Below are 14,422 nucleotides of genomic sequence, written 5' to 3'. Positions count from 1 at the left end.
CCTCCCCTCTCCTCCCTTCTGTCGCTCAGTCTTCCGTTGGTACTCGGTGCCATCTCACCTTCCGCTCCAGCTCATCATCCATGTTGCCTTCAAAGTCGTCACTTCACTCATCCTTTGTTTTTTCGTTTTGGCTGCTTTGAGAAATCAGTTCTTTTCTATTTATTTCACGGCTGTATGAGCCTCCTCTGATTTATTTTTCCCTCTTTTTCTTCTTCACCACCTTCTCATTTTCTCTTTTTTTCATTTAGGGGTTGCTTTTAATGGTTAACCTCCTTTTTTGATGTATATTTCAGAATCACAATAGAGCAAATATTTAGTTTAGATATTATTTTTTTCTTTTTGGGGCGGGAGGGGGGGAATCTGTGTTGGGAGGAAAGGTTTATATGATTGAATGGTTGGTAGCAGCACTAATGAAAGCAAATACAACATTATCAAAAGCCCTGTTGCTTGAACGCTTCTCTGCTGGGTGAATCTGTGGCCACAGGGGGCGCTGGTGGTTGTTTTTCTAATTCCCCACAGTGGAGCCAGAACAAAGGATTTCACAGCATCACGTAACAAGTCTCTTCACATCCTGACGTCTCTGTTCAACTCCATTTCTTGTCCTGAATTTTCCAAAGCAAGACAGTGAAACTTTACAAGAGAACTGTTTTTTTTTCTTCTCCTGAGACGGATACAATCAAGTTTATTGTTTCGTTTTTTTTCTTCTGAAAAGGAGCATATTTGGACCCTCCTGCTCTTCTCCACCCAACAGAGAGTTTGCCCCCACTGTTTGTAATGCTTTAATTTTTAGAAATTTTTAAATAATAATTTGTTAACTTAATTGAAATGTGCCGGTAATTACAAAGATATGTATGGCGAAATCTGTTCCTCTCAAATAAATGCATGTAATGACAAAAGGTATGAGTGAATGATTCAATGAAATGAGTAGTTTTGGGCTTTCAGGATGTTGGAGCACTGCAGATGAATATCAGGAAAACAAACGTGTACAGATCAGGTTCGGGTGGGATTCATAGATGCAGCTGGTGGTTCTTTTTCCAATATGTTATTTGGGGTCAAATATACATTTTATAAAATCACCTCTGACCTTTGTTTACGTTTCCAAACAATGTGGTTTAGGTACAATTACCTCAGCAAAGGTTGGTTGTTTTTTTGGTTAAGATGACACGAAAACAACTGAATGGATATTCATGAAACATGGTGGACGGATGTGATATGGTTTTGGGAAGAAGCCGATTCATTTTGGTGCAGATCCAGGAATTCTTCTTTTCACTTTCTTTAACATAGCGGGATCAAGCATTTTTTAACATATTCCTTGATTTTCTCAGAGAAGTAATATTATGGATCTTGATAAAAAAAACATCAGGCATGTTTAGAAAACTGATATTTAAGAGTGTTTGTGTAATATGGTGGAGATCTAAAGAAAAATCTGGATCTAGTTAATTAAAATGTGGTTTCGTAAGGGGACTGTTGGTCTTGGTGGAGGTCTGCACTCTGAGTGTCATTCTTGTTTGTTCATTCAATTCTTAGGTGGGGGGTGATGGAAGTCAACTGTCTCCTCAGTTCCATGTTGTTGCTTTATTTGCTCACATATCTTTTTCATAATCAGATCATAAGAATTTAATTTAAATTTAAAGTTCTTGTAACTAAATCTCATCCAAATCGAACAGTTTCTTACAGAAATTCGTGACAGTTCTGACGTTCAGGCTGTTAAAGTTTGTGTCTTATGTTTTCTGAGCTACTGTAACTCACTGGTTTATCACGTCATGATTTCAAATCAATTGGGAGGGAGTTACAAATTATTCTCATCCCCATAATATCTATAATGGAATAGCCTATATTTTGGTTAATGGCAAACTGCTGCCATATTCTACCAATGATCAGTAACCTTACATTATTCTCTCCGATCATTGCTCAGTTACAGTACATTTACTTTGAAACTACGTGAAATCCCTCGACAACAGAGAAGTTGGAGGTTTGAGACAGCTCTTTACTGACTGTGTTTTCTGAATATATTAATCTGATTTTAACACTTAAATTCAAACTCAATAAAATATTTTCAGCAAGAATTGATAAAGCCTCTGTGTACACGAAGCAGAAGTATATGAGTTTAGCAACAAACCACATAAGCTGCTCGCAAGACAGCCGTTCAAATTCGAGTATAAGTGTCCAACCCACAGAATTAAATCAGATACAGGGGAACCTTTAACCTCCCATAAAGATATGAATAAAAGTTTCCAACAGCTTTATGAGAGATTGCACACATCTCAAATGAGGGCAACACCAGGGGATATGCAAACATTGCTGCACGAGTGCAAACTTCCAACTTGAAGCCAAACTGATCGTGACTACTTAGCAGAGATAACATGAAATTACAGAAACAATCAAATCTCTGACAAATGACAAAGCCCCATAGTCAGATGGGTTCAGCAATGAACTTTATAAAGAACATTCAGTGACCTACTGGCTTCCTTCTCACAGACTATAAGTAATAACTATATAATAAGCTAACATTGCTAATTATCACAAAGTACAAATAATGCTCTATTTGGTCATAGATGAATTAAAATTTACCCTGATGATGGCACTAGATCTTATTGTCATTCATTCTGACGAGGGCATGAATGTCATGGCAATACATTCATTTTAGCTGTTGAGATATTTTACAAGACAACTGCAAATGTTCACAGGCAGGTGGCGCAAGAGCACAAATCAGGGGATCCCAAAGATCCTCAGGATTTCACAATGAACTTCTGTGTAATTTCATCCCATTGATAGTTGTTGAGATACTTTAGTGTGAGTGAAGTGTTGGAACAGACCCACTGCTAAAATGAGTTAGGAAATAAAGTTGCATGTCATTTTTTTAAAAGCAACTTCTTTCCATAAAGATGTTCTCAACCTATAGTGTGCACATTTTAACAGGATGAGGGAAACTAAAACAACATTATGTGAATCGTTCACACATCCCTCTACTACTTCCTTCGTATCTTGTGATTTTTTTTTTTAATCGCAGGTTTCATTCCTTTTAAAAATTATTTAAAAAATGAAGGCAAGACTGCTCACGAAAAGACGTTGCCTCAGTTGATGGAGCCAAAAGCCAGAAACACTGTAGACTGAATCTGGAGGGAGAGGTTTTCCTGGAACCTCCCTCTGTCGCTGGCGTGACATGGGTGGTGCGGGGTGAGGGGGTTCACGTCTCCTGGGTCTGCAGGGTGTGTAGCGGTGGCGGGGGGCCGAGGGTGGGAGCTCCGCTCTGTACATCTCACTGTAATTCTCCTCTGAAGGAATTCCAGACTGCACTAATCCATCCCTGCTCCACAATGCTCCACTACTACAGGAGGCTGTGAGAAAGTGATTAAAACGTGATTTAAAATGACCTTTCAACACTTTACATGATCCTGAGCAGTGAAATGGGCCAAACGTGGAACAGGCTCCTTTGTTTTTCACACTAAAACTGAATGAGAAGCCTGAATAAGAAGCCTTTTGTCTCTAATGATGCTTATGAAGCAACATCTGCTGTGTGCTGCGAGAACCAAACTGTCAAGATCAAATATTTGCTGATAATTTGTTTTTGTTATTTACTTTTGTAGTGTTCTTCTCACATCAAGAACACTTTGGTTAGAGAAGTCGCTGCCTCCAGTTTAAAAACAAACAATTAAACCACAACTTAGTTTTTTAACATGGGAGTTTTGGCCAAGCAAGATCTAATGTGTGAATAGTGGAGCTTTTCTTTTTCACCTTGGGGGCGAGCGATGCTGGTTCCCTCCACCAAGGAGAAAATACTGGATGGTTCAACGTGAAACTCAATGACAGGATGAAGTGTGCGTCAGGGAAGAACCCACGAAATGTGATCTGATCAGACAACAGATCCAAAGATTGTTATCATTCTTTCACGTAGCGAGATGGAGCTTCTTTATTACATTTTCGCAGTTTTTTCAGAAAATGAACTATGAATCTTGATTTTTTTTTTAAATAGGGAAATAATATCTATGCAGATTGTGAAATGTGGTGCAGCCTGTGAGCAATGAGTCCAGTCTGATGCTAATCTGAGATGCTAATCAGCAGATGTAGCTAAATATGAAGCTCCACCCTTATTCCTTCATCTTTAGGGCTCGGACATGAGAGTGGTATCACATGTTGGATCTTCTCATCTCACTCTGCAAGAATATTTCATAAATATCACATGCATTACAAATATCCTGCAGCCCCTTTAAAGGGTCCTCCCCCCCCCCCCCTCCCACAGGGGAACCACTGGCCTGAATAGATATAACCACAATACATTCTCTATCCTGTACAGGACAGGATAGAGAATGTATTGTTTTTAACAGTGTATACGATTCCTGCCTTGTAAGTGTTTTTACATTTCAACCCCACAGTGAATGATCTACTGGTCGCAGATATGCATTCATGTCCCTCCTCTCCTTTCTATCGCATTTGTCTCTAAAACAAACCTGTCGATATCAATACCACAGAAGATTTAACTTTCTTTGTCTAGTTCTCTTCAACCTTTCGCTTTTTATAATTTTTTCATTTTATTTGGTTTATAAAGCTAATTCACAAAACGAAAAAACATCTGTCTCTTAACAAAGAGAGTGAAATCATTCCTGTCATGAAACATATTTGAAGCCTCCATACAGTGAGTGTCATGTTCTGTCATTCAGTGAGGCTTTTAAAGACTTTCTGATCCGTCTGGATTCGCTGTTTGGACAGAAACATGCAAAACTGGTTGAAAGTTAAATATTTCCTTATGATCTGTTGACCTCCTGTTTTCTGTTGGCAGAAATTCTCCTGAACTGCTGCCTCTGTCTACGTTGAAACATGTGATTGTGCACCTCAGGGTTAACAGCTGAGCATCAATGGGACGTTTTCTGTCAGAGTGTTTTGTTGGATCCGCAGACATCAGACAATGAACCAGTTTAAGTTCCTCAGCTGACTGACAGACGGAGCAGGGTGAACTGAAAGAGCCTTTTTGACGCTCAAGGTGGACGCAGGCCGCTGCAGCGTCTCTTTCTGTGCAGGGACAGTGGTAAGTCATCAAATGCTTCCTCGCTGGGTCTTTCCTCGGGCTTAGCCGTGCCTCAGGAATGTGCTGGCATGCTGGGAGAACAGTAGGAATTTATCCGTGGTGTCAGCCTTTATCTGGCCTGTTGGTTCGCAGTCCAGTGGACTGCAATAGACCCTCATGGGACTCACCATCAGAGGATGCTCCACTTCAACAGAACCTGACAGGGCCAGTAAATGCAAAAGACATAATGCGGCTGCCAAGTTCAATATCACTGTGGCAATGAATGAGGAAAATTACATTTGAAATATTCCTTGAAAAAGACTGTGTAACTTGGAAGAATGAATATCACATTGTTCCTCCTACAAAGAGTTTATTCTGGTGTGACTAGTGTAGGAAATTAACTTTGTGGTGGTTGGATTATCCTCTTGTTGGTTACAGATGGTTTTTAAGAGGCAATATCAAACTTTTTAACGAACTAAACAGCAGCTTCAACATTATTTGATGGTTCACTGACTTGCAATAGGAGGAATGCAGCCTCTTTCTTTTTATTTTATCTCTATATCTGCTTTCAGACATGCACTGAACTTCAGAGATCCTCCAGAGGAACTCCAGGTGGATGTGTGAACTTAAATGTCCGGAGTTTCTGCTGACTTTTCTCCCCTAGTATTAAGTCCTCGGAAAGTCAGGGGGAGTCGAATGTGAGAACACAGCAGGAGAGCGAGCAGAGCCACACACGTAGAAAACACAGACAAAGATGTCAAGAGAGTTTGTGGTGATAAGAGCCAATGCAGGTGTCGATGTGCTGCAAACGGGCAACATGCAGCAGACAAAAAGCCTCTTCTTAGCAAAGGTGCACGCAAATAGTTTGTGAGGTTAAGTTTATGCTTTCATGAAACTCACGGTGGCTAATTTTATCAAATGTATATATTTCAAGATTTGTCATTTCCACCTTGGGGTCACCTTGACTTCGGATCAGCACAAAAAGACGTTGGCTTGCTTTAGGGTCAGTATATTTATTATTTATTACTTTATGACATCTTGAAGCTGCATGTTTCTCTTCTTAGTCAGCTTTGTCCAGTAGAGGTAGAGGGATCTGGTGGAGGACAATATCAGAAGTTTATGATTTAGTTTTTAGGTTCTACAGAGGAAACAGAAGAAATGCAGAAATTCTTAAAAACATGAATTCACTGATATCCACACAAACTGCAAATATTCCAATGATTAAACATAACTGTGGGGATATTAGAGTATTTAACAGTGAACAGATCAAACTTGATGGTGGGCTTTTCTCCTACTGTGTAATTAGAAATGTCCAATAACTTTCATACAGTTTGGAACGACCGGGAACTCACGGCTCCGCTATTTATTTTATATGAGCTGGGGGTTTCTAGGAAAAGCAGGTAGAGCTCTGGAGGCTTCGAGGGTTAATAAAGCCGAGAGGGTCTCACGTTATGATGTAATCCTGACAACACAATGGGGATTTAATTAGTGCAAATTAGCTTCACTCAATCTGCAGAGTGTACGGAGGGTGGGTGGGCTGTGTGATCCTCCGGTGAAGGCATTCGCTCCCACCGTGGAGCCGAGGGGGGAATGCAAACAGGGATAACTGAGGAGAGGATGTTTCCACCCACCCCCTCTCCAGCTCACATGACTGCGATTAGAGCAGAGGAGGAGTGTGGTGGGAGAGATGTAGAACAAGGTGACATTTTTCAGATTTCGCCGCAGAGATCACATCCAAGGGCCTCACTTGCTTTTGAATTCTGGCCGAGGGTCGTCCGCTCTCCTGGGGTAACTACACTTTAGGAAAGGAAACGTAGACTGTGTACATTTGTCTAAATACTTTGCATCGTGATATACTTAAAGTACCAAAAGTAGCCATCAAGCAGAATTATCAGTGTTTAGAATAATGTCTATCATAATAATTATTGAAATGTAAATATCATTAATCTGGAAGATTTAGGTAAAATTTTTAACTATTTTATGTTCTGCAGAATTTTTCTAAAAATGTACATTTCTTATCTAAACCTAATATGTAATATAAAATAATGATGTTTTTGTTGATTATAGATTGTGTTATGTTCATAAAATAAATGAATTGTTGTGGGCTAGAGGTTTGGTAACAGAAAACAGAAACCTTCAAGTAAAATACAAGCAACCTCATAATTGTACAATTGGAATTTTAAATGAACGTTAAGATCAGTGGTGGAAAATACACAATTTTCATTCAAATGTACACTGTAAAATGTAATAGGTTGAAATTTTCTAAAGGTAACATCACATACAGATTACACAAGTCCTGATACACAAATATGCAGTACGTGGCATGAGTTGAAAATAAATAGCTTTATTAACTAATCTCACTTATTAACACATTTTAACTTGTTTATTTAATTCCGACACCAGTTCAGTCATGCTAACTGCTAGAGTTGTCCATCAATAATGGTGTGTGGTTTTTTTGGCCCATGTCCCATCCATTAACATGGAGGAGGTGGATTTGTGACCTACACTGCAGCCAGCTTTGTCATGTCACCCATCTTCATTTACATTCTATGGTCTTATACTCTCAGTTGCAGGTATGAGGACACTCCACTGGTGCATGCTGGGAGTTGCCATCCTGCTGCTGGGGATCGAGGTCATCATGAGTCAGCTGTGCAAGTCCATCATCACCCTGGTGGACGCTTTCCACACGTTCTTTATCCTCATGCACATGGTTCTTCATCCTCAAACTGCTCCCTCCTCTGTGGACTCCCTGGCGTCTCCACAGGCCTCCTCCTCAGAAACACCTTCTCCCCCCCTGCCTGCAGAATCATCCACTGAATCGCTACATGGCGCCTGTGGGTCATCCAATGCCAGTGCTCAGCCTAACCATGAAGCAGCTCCCCAGTTTAACTCCAATCAACCCTGCTCGCCCACAACCTCTCCTCCAGCTCTCGACTGCAGCGTCTCCTTCGCCGACAGCAGGTTCCAGCCTGTGGGGGATTTCCTGTCCAGTCTCCTCCTGGCTTTACTGAGTATCTCATACTCACTGAAAATCCTCAGTTTTACCATTGATCCACACCCAGCGCAGAACCTCCAGCTGGTTGTGGTGGTCGCAGCTCTCAGTCTGCTCTATAAGATCCTGGTGCTCAGTGTGAACTGGGTTAAACTGCAGGAGGAGCGGGCCGGAGCCACCAGGCACTCAGAGGCCGAATCTCAATTTGAAGTGAACCACAAAGGTAACATCACCTACAGATTAGTATCTACTTTTTATTTTCATTGTACAATACCAATTTTGCTTAGACATGTGTAACTGTGCAAAGAAACCTCTAACTTGGTGCATGATTAGAATTATTAAGGTATAGACCTGTCACGATAACACATTTTGTTGGAAGATCTATTGTCCCAGAAGTGATTGGGATTAATGATTTGACAATTATATTATTGTCAACATTTTCGTTTTCATACCACTGATATAATGACATAATCATGCAAGTACAACCTTTCCAAGAATAAGTAACTTCATTCTTAAGAATATTCAGTCGGACATTTGAATTAGATTTTAAAATATTAAAATATCCTTGATCCTTGACAAAACAAATCAAATAAAACTCCCTGGCTCTGTTAACAAAGATGAATATAAAACATTGGCCACAGGAAATATGTAACCAGCTGATTAAACAGGATGAGGTGGTTATGATGAGCTTTTAGCTTTGTGTTGTATTGGGTAAATATTCTCTGACACGGTACAAACCAACCGCTGCTTCTGCTCTGATCCTGAAACAGCGGCGAGAATAATTTTTCACGGCCCGTCATGGAAACTCTGGGGTTGATGATGCTTCCAACGCACGACAGATGCAAAAATGAAATAACAAAAAGAAAACAAATATCTCACGGTGAAAAGGCGAAGCCACACACGTAGAAGACACCGACGAGATGTTAAGAGAGTTTGTGGTGATAAGAGCTGACGACCTTTACAGCGTAGACATCAGATGGACGACATGTCTCTACTTTCCCCCACCATCCAAAAGTGAAGCCAAAATATCAGTATAATAACAGTATATACAACAACCACAGCATACAGTAGTGATCGGGGGATGGAACCACAGAAGTGCTCAGTCTCAGCTGTCAATCGTGACCTTTCACTCCATTTTTATAGCATCAAATAAATAATTAAAAACAAACTAATCATAGAAATTACCACTTGAAAATACATCGCTGTTATAAGAGTACTTTGACTTTTTAATTTGGTCCATGTCCCATCCACAAACGGAGGAGGCGGGATATATAACTTGTATTGTGGCCAGTGGTGTAGTGCAGGGTATACACAGGTATACGACCTGTACCCACTTATTTTTCAAAAAGCATAGCATCTACCTACTTCTAAATCCACCAAGGACAGCCACACCCACCTTTTCTCTGCCTCTGATTGGTTAGTTAGGATACCAATATCATAGTAAGCCAATCCAAGGCCGAGTAGGTCAGGGCATATCTGGGTTTGTCTTCCTGGTAAAAAACATCACCTGACCTCCTGATTAACCAAGCTCATGAAAAAACGCAAATTATACAACAATTTAAAGTGAAGACGTCAACCAAGGTGACAACGTTTTAATTGCAAGCAACGTTCAGGGAATTCATTTGTTTATTAATATTTGTAATATTTGCTAACTGTAATATTTATACAGTAATATTTGCTAACTGCCCCATGACTAATAATGTTCATTTGATAGTTGTGGCACATTCTGGCTGATGCAAATCAACCGATCCATGTGAGAGTTGAACGAAGTTCTGGCCCATAGACGACGTTGTTGACTCAAAATGCATCATGTAGTTGCAGAGTTGTCTCACATGTCACTGTTTATAACACACAATGTTTATCGTTTGCTGTAGATTGAGACGCTTTGGTTAAACTTTAGGGAGCAGTCATCTTTATACACAGTCTATCTATGGTTTAGGCTAAAAAACACACATGACAATGGTGTTGATCCTGAAGCCAGATGGACTGGAATGGGAACATGTGATAATAGATGATCAGTCTAATCAGAGATATTCTTAACTTGTTGTGATTTCACCGACACTGAAATCACGATGACTGGAGTTGACTGGAGTTTGTAGTGGGTCAGTGTGAAGGCTTTTCTTTAAAGCAGCTTCTTACTGTGTATCCAGCTGTAAGGTGCATCAAACATGTTTGTTTTTCATTCCTCTTGTTTGATTCCCACAGTCTTGGCTGCAGAAGAATCCAAAGGCCTGGCTGTGCCGGGGCGAGTCCTGGATGATGTTGTCAAAGTCCAGTCTGCTGCGGACGACTCGCTCTGCAATGGGGCGCTTGTCCTCTGTAACCCAGGAGCCTCCAGCGTCCCTGAAGCAGACTCTCAAACCCCACAGCCAGAAGTCCACCTGCATGCAGCAGCTCCACAAGACAGTGAGAGTGGTTCTGCAGATCTGAAGGCTTGCAAGGTTGAGAGTCTTTCAAAAGACATCACAGAGACGTCTAAAGACAATAACAGCATGGGACATCTTGGTGAGAGTTTAGCTTCTTGTTCTGTCCCCTTTGACATCTTAGAATTGATTGAATTGATTCATTTTTAGTCAAAATAAATACAAAACCATCTTCAGACATGAACTTTCACATATTTCACAATATCCAGACATTTTTCTGGCAGGAAAAGTTCCAGAAAATATCTGGAACAACTGATTCAGACTTTTGCGTGCTCACAGACAGCCCTCATATATATGAATATCAAACATACCTTATTAATATTATAAAGTGGCTCTGGTACATAAAGTATCTGTAGTACATCAGAGCACAATGTGGAAAATACTGATTCAACTTGTTTCCAGAAAATCACGTGAAATATCTTGTCTTTTGTTTTTGATAATTTTTAAGCTCTGATTGTGTAAATATATTAATGAAAGCTATCTTTCATATTTGTTTCCATTTCAGATGTTCCAGTCTGGAAGTCTTCACATCCCAGTGAGAGCTCCGCACCGAGCAGCCAGCGGCCGCTCTGCCGGCTGTCGCCCCTCCTGGTCGTTCGGGGCCTTTTCTCTCCCCTCCTGGCTCTGATCGACAGCGTGCTGGTGCTGCTGCTCACCCCACAGTGCCTGCACGGCTCCGGAGCCTGCGGCCTCCTGCCTTACCTGGATCCTGTTCTCTCCCTGCTGGCTGTGGGCATTCTGATCGCCACAGCCATGCCCCAGGTCAGCCTCTGTGTTTATGTCATAGTATTTAGTTCAAATGATGATGAAGCTCCTGTCCAGACCAAGTTAGTAAGTTCAACCCACTAATTCTAAGCCATCTAGAAAATTCCAGTTGTGGAATATTTGGAAACGCTTCAGATGGCAGTTTAAACTACTTAGTACTTCATTATTGCAGGGTTTTAATACCATTATTAATGTTTTACAAGGCAGGAAGATTAGGTTGGCAATGTTGATATTTATTTGTAATGTGCTCTCTTTTCAGAATTGTGATATATTTACAAATGTGAGAAGTTTTTAAAGACACAGTAACTTAAATATTCATACAATCGTAATATTTTGAAGGTGTTTCTTGACATTATTGTCGTTGCTGGGCAATCAAACGTCTGAGTTACAGTGGGACGAGGGGGTGCGCCTTTACATCCATTACTACAAACTACTATAAAGTTATGTTTCAGTTTTTAAAATGATGATGAAAGTTAAGTGTTCAATTGTTTAACCCCTTCTCATGTAATTATAGTAAATTAAATGCTGCTTATGATGGCACAGTTGCAATCGCCACAGGCATTTACACAAAGGACCATCTCCATATAGTACATGGCTACTCTCAGCACATTGCAACAGCTTTTATAATACCTGTGGCGCTTTGAGCAGCTGGGAGAACAAGACTCATGGCTGCCCATACTTCACTGACCCATCTTGCCTCCAGGTGCACAGGTACGGGCTGTTGCTGCTGCAGGCCCCACCTCCACACCTTTGTGTGTCTGATCTTGGAGAAAGGATTGCAGGCGTCCACGGAGTGCAGGCTGTGCACGACCTCCACGTCTGGCAGTTAAACGAATCCTTCACAGTGGCCTCTGTCCACGTGCGGTGCCATGCCGGGTTTCCAGCGCACAGGTGAACGGGAAAAGTTTCACAATCAATATGTTTTTTAGATTTGGGGGATTTCAAGAGACCTTAGAAGATACATCAAAGCTATTCATGTTTGTTTGTTGTCCACCTGGCTGTTTTTTTCTGGAGGCCACTGAAGCAAGGTTTGAGCAACTGTCATTTTTGGACTCACCCTAAACCCTTTTCATATTACCTTCACTTTAGAATGACAGATTTTACTTGTCATCAATAGACACTTGATCATTTTAACAAAGAATCATTTTCTTGTTATTTCATAAACCTCTGATCTCATGACAACAAGAAAAACAACAAACTCACTACAGCATGTTCAAAGACATGGTGGCCTTTAAGCTGTAAAATGTACATTGGTGGATTTGATCAAGTTGTAGAGACCAGAAGCGTCATCATCCATCAGTCCTTTATCATGTGTGACCATTTATCCTGTGTACTGTCACAGCTGGTCCCAGCTCCCACTGGGTGACAGTTGAACCCCAGACAGGTTTATCCCAGGGCTGACAAACGCAGACAGATAATCACACTCATATTGACTATTATTTTGCAGCTTTTGGGGGAGATGACTGACGGTGTATTGGTTAACGCAGAATCCTTCACATTTCCCCAGGTGTGCTGATCTGATGTTGGCCGTCACCAAGGTGCTGCAGAGTGTGGGAGTGAGCTGCTGCACGGTGCAGCCTGAGTTTGCTTCATGCTCTGCAGGAGGTGAAGGGAGCGCCCCCTCCCTGCCTCCGCCCCCTCCCTGCAGCCTGGCCTGTGGAAAGGCCTGTTCTAAGAACATGTGCTGCTCTCTCCTGGAAGAGGAGACCAGCAGTGCGCTGGCGCCACCAGCTGGAGGAACGAAGGAAGGGCCTCAGACACTCGTCATAGAGAACACCTTCAACTCGTATTAGTTTCAACCTAAGAGAGAGTGAAAAAAACCCACTGCCAGCTAATTCAAAATGTTAAAATGTATGATGTTGTTTTTATTACATTAACATGGTGCTAAACCAAAGATTTATATCATATCAAGTGAAATTGTGTTAAAATAGAGTAATATACGTTCCCTCATTTGTAACTTGAACGTTTGTGTTCTCTTGTACGGAAATAAAATGAATGATACTAAAGTGTTTCTTTTCATTATAAAACCATAGAGATATTTTTGAACCCACAAAGCAAAACTGAAATGTCATAGCAAAAAGAAAGTGAGAAATAAATGCATATGGATAAGTTGTTCAATATACACCCAGTTATTTTAATGATATGAAGACTTATAAACTATCATGTAATCTAATTTACCAATAGTATATAACATTAGAGCAGAAATGAGGAGTCAGTTTAATAGTTATTCAATTTAACAGAAAATGTCAAACTATATTATTTACAGCTTATTAGTTGAGAAATTTTCTTCATGTGAAAAACATGTTCACATTTCCAGCTTCCTAAAAAGGAGGCGAATCTGCTTTTCCTTCTTTTAAATTATACGAACTGAATAACTTTGAGGTTTTGACTATGGATTTGACCAAAAACAGAGGAAAAGGTTTAAAGTTATTTGTGATGTTTTACAAACTAATCAATCGATGAATGAATTGAGACGATATTGGCCAGATAAATTCACAACGAAGTATAGTTCAAATATTCATATTTGTCAAACCTCACTACACCTGCATCAAATTAATGCACAGTAATAATCTAATGGTACAATTGACATGTTCTGTAGTGAGTACTTTCACTATTGAAAGTTTAAGTACATTTATCTGATCATGTTTTATATTTCTAGGTGGTAACATTTTCATATTTTTACAGTGTGGAATTAGCACTTCCACTGTTGATGTAGATAGTACCTGCACCATTGACTGTAAACAAAAACAATAATGATGGATCAGTGCGAACAATAAACTCCATTACTAATACTAAACCATGCAACTATGGAAACGTGTTTGATTATAATCTGACTGTATCTCCTACCTGAGGTGAGGCGGCCATGCTCCTCCTTATTTCCCCCCATACAGCCAATCACACAGCGTCTGCTTTGAATAAAACTACACAGTCCGACATGTCTGTGCTTATTTTGTGTATATTTGACACACAGATTGTTTCAGCCAGCCACTTACCAGCCGGCCTGTGGATAAACACTGTGTAAATAATCTTTATTTGATAAATACAAACTCATGGTGGTCGTCGTTGTTGACACCGTAGGTTAAACAAGTGTTGCTTTTTTCAACCTATTTATAGTTCCCGTGGAGCTTATTGTAAGTGCCCGGATGAGCCTCGGTGGTCCGGGGTGCAGGCTTCAAACCTGTAGCTGCTTAGCGGCAGAGTGGTTCAATTCCACCTTTCGGGCGGTGGAGCCACACTAAC

The 14,422-nt window shown here is 40.6% G+C and overlaps 1 protein-coding gene across 1 annotated transcript; it reads left to right on the top strand.

Moving 5' to 3' along the window:
- The first annotated feature begins 6,672 nt into the window (after window positions 1–6,672).
- On the top strand, window positions 6,673–13,192 carry LOC117772788 (zinc transporter 1). The gene is made up of 6 exons (XM_034604239.1): window positions 6,673–6,790; window positions 7,570–8,217; window positions 10,200–10,499; window positions 10,923–11,179; window positions 11,886–12,073; window positions 12,690–13,192. Exons 2-6 carry the CDS (start codon window positions 7,578–7,580, stop codon window positions 12,973–12,975), a joined length of 1,671 nt encoding a protein of 556 aa, XP_034460130.1. The 5' UTR covers window positions 6,673–6,790; window positions 7,570–7,577; the 3' UTR covers window positions 12,976–13,192.
- The last annotated feature ends 1,230 nt before the right edge of the window (window positions 13,193–14,422 follow it).

This window comes from Hippoglossus hippoglossus, chromosome 13, assembly GCF_009819705.1.
Source record: "Hippoglossus hippoglossus isolate fHipHip1 chromosome 13, fHipHip1.pri, whole genome shotgun sequence".
Taxonomy (NCBI): domain Eukaryota; kingdom Metazoa; phylum Chordata; class Actinopteri; order Pleuronectiformes; family Pleuronectidae; genus Hippoglossus; species Hippoglossus hippoglossus.
The sequence above is the reverse complement of the archived record's forward strand: the minus strand, read 5'-3'. Positions and strand labels throughout refer to the sequence as shown.

What these genes read in the sequence shown, in the direction of transcription:
- LOC117772788 (XM_034604239.1), top strand. Translation starts at nt 7,578, where the DNA reads ATGAGGACACTCCACTGGTGCATGCTGGGAGTTGCCATCCTGCTGCTG. An exon ending in TAACAGCATGGGACATCTTG is followed by an intron (nt 10,500 to 10,922) that starts GTGAGAGTTTAG and finishes TTTCCATTTCAG; the next exon opens with ATGTTCCAGTCTGGAAGTCT. An exon ending in TCGCCACAGCCATGCCCCAG is followed by an intron (nt 11,180 to 11,885) that starts GTCAGCCTCTGT and finishes TCTTGCCTCCAG; the next exon opens with GTGCACAGGTACGGGCTGTT.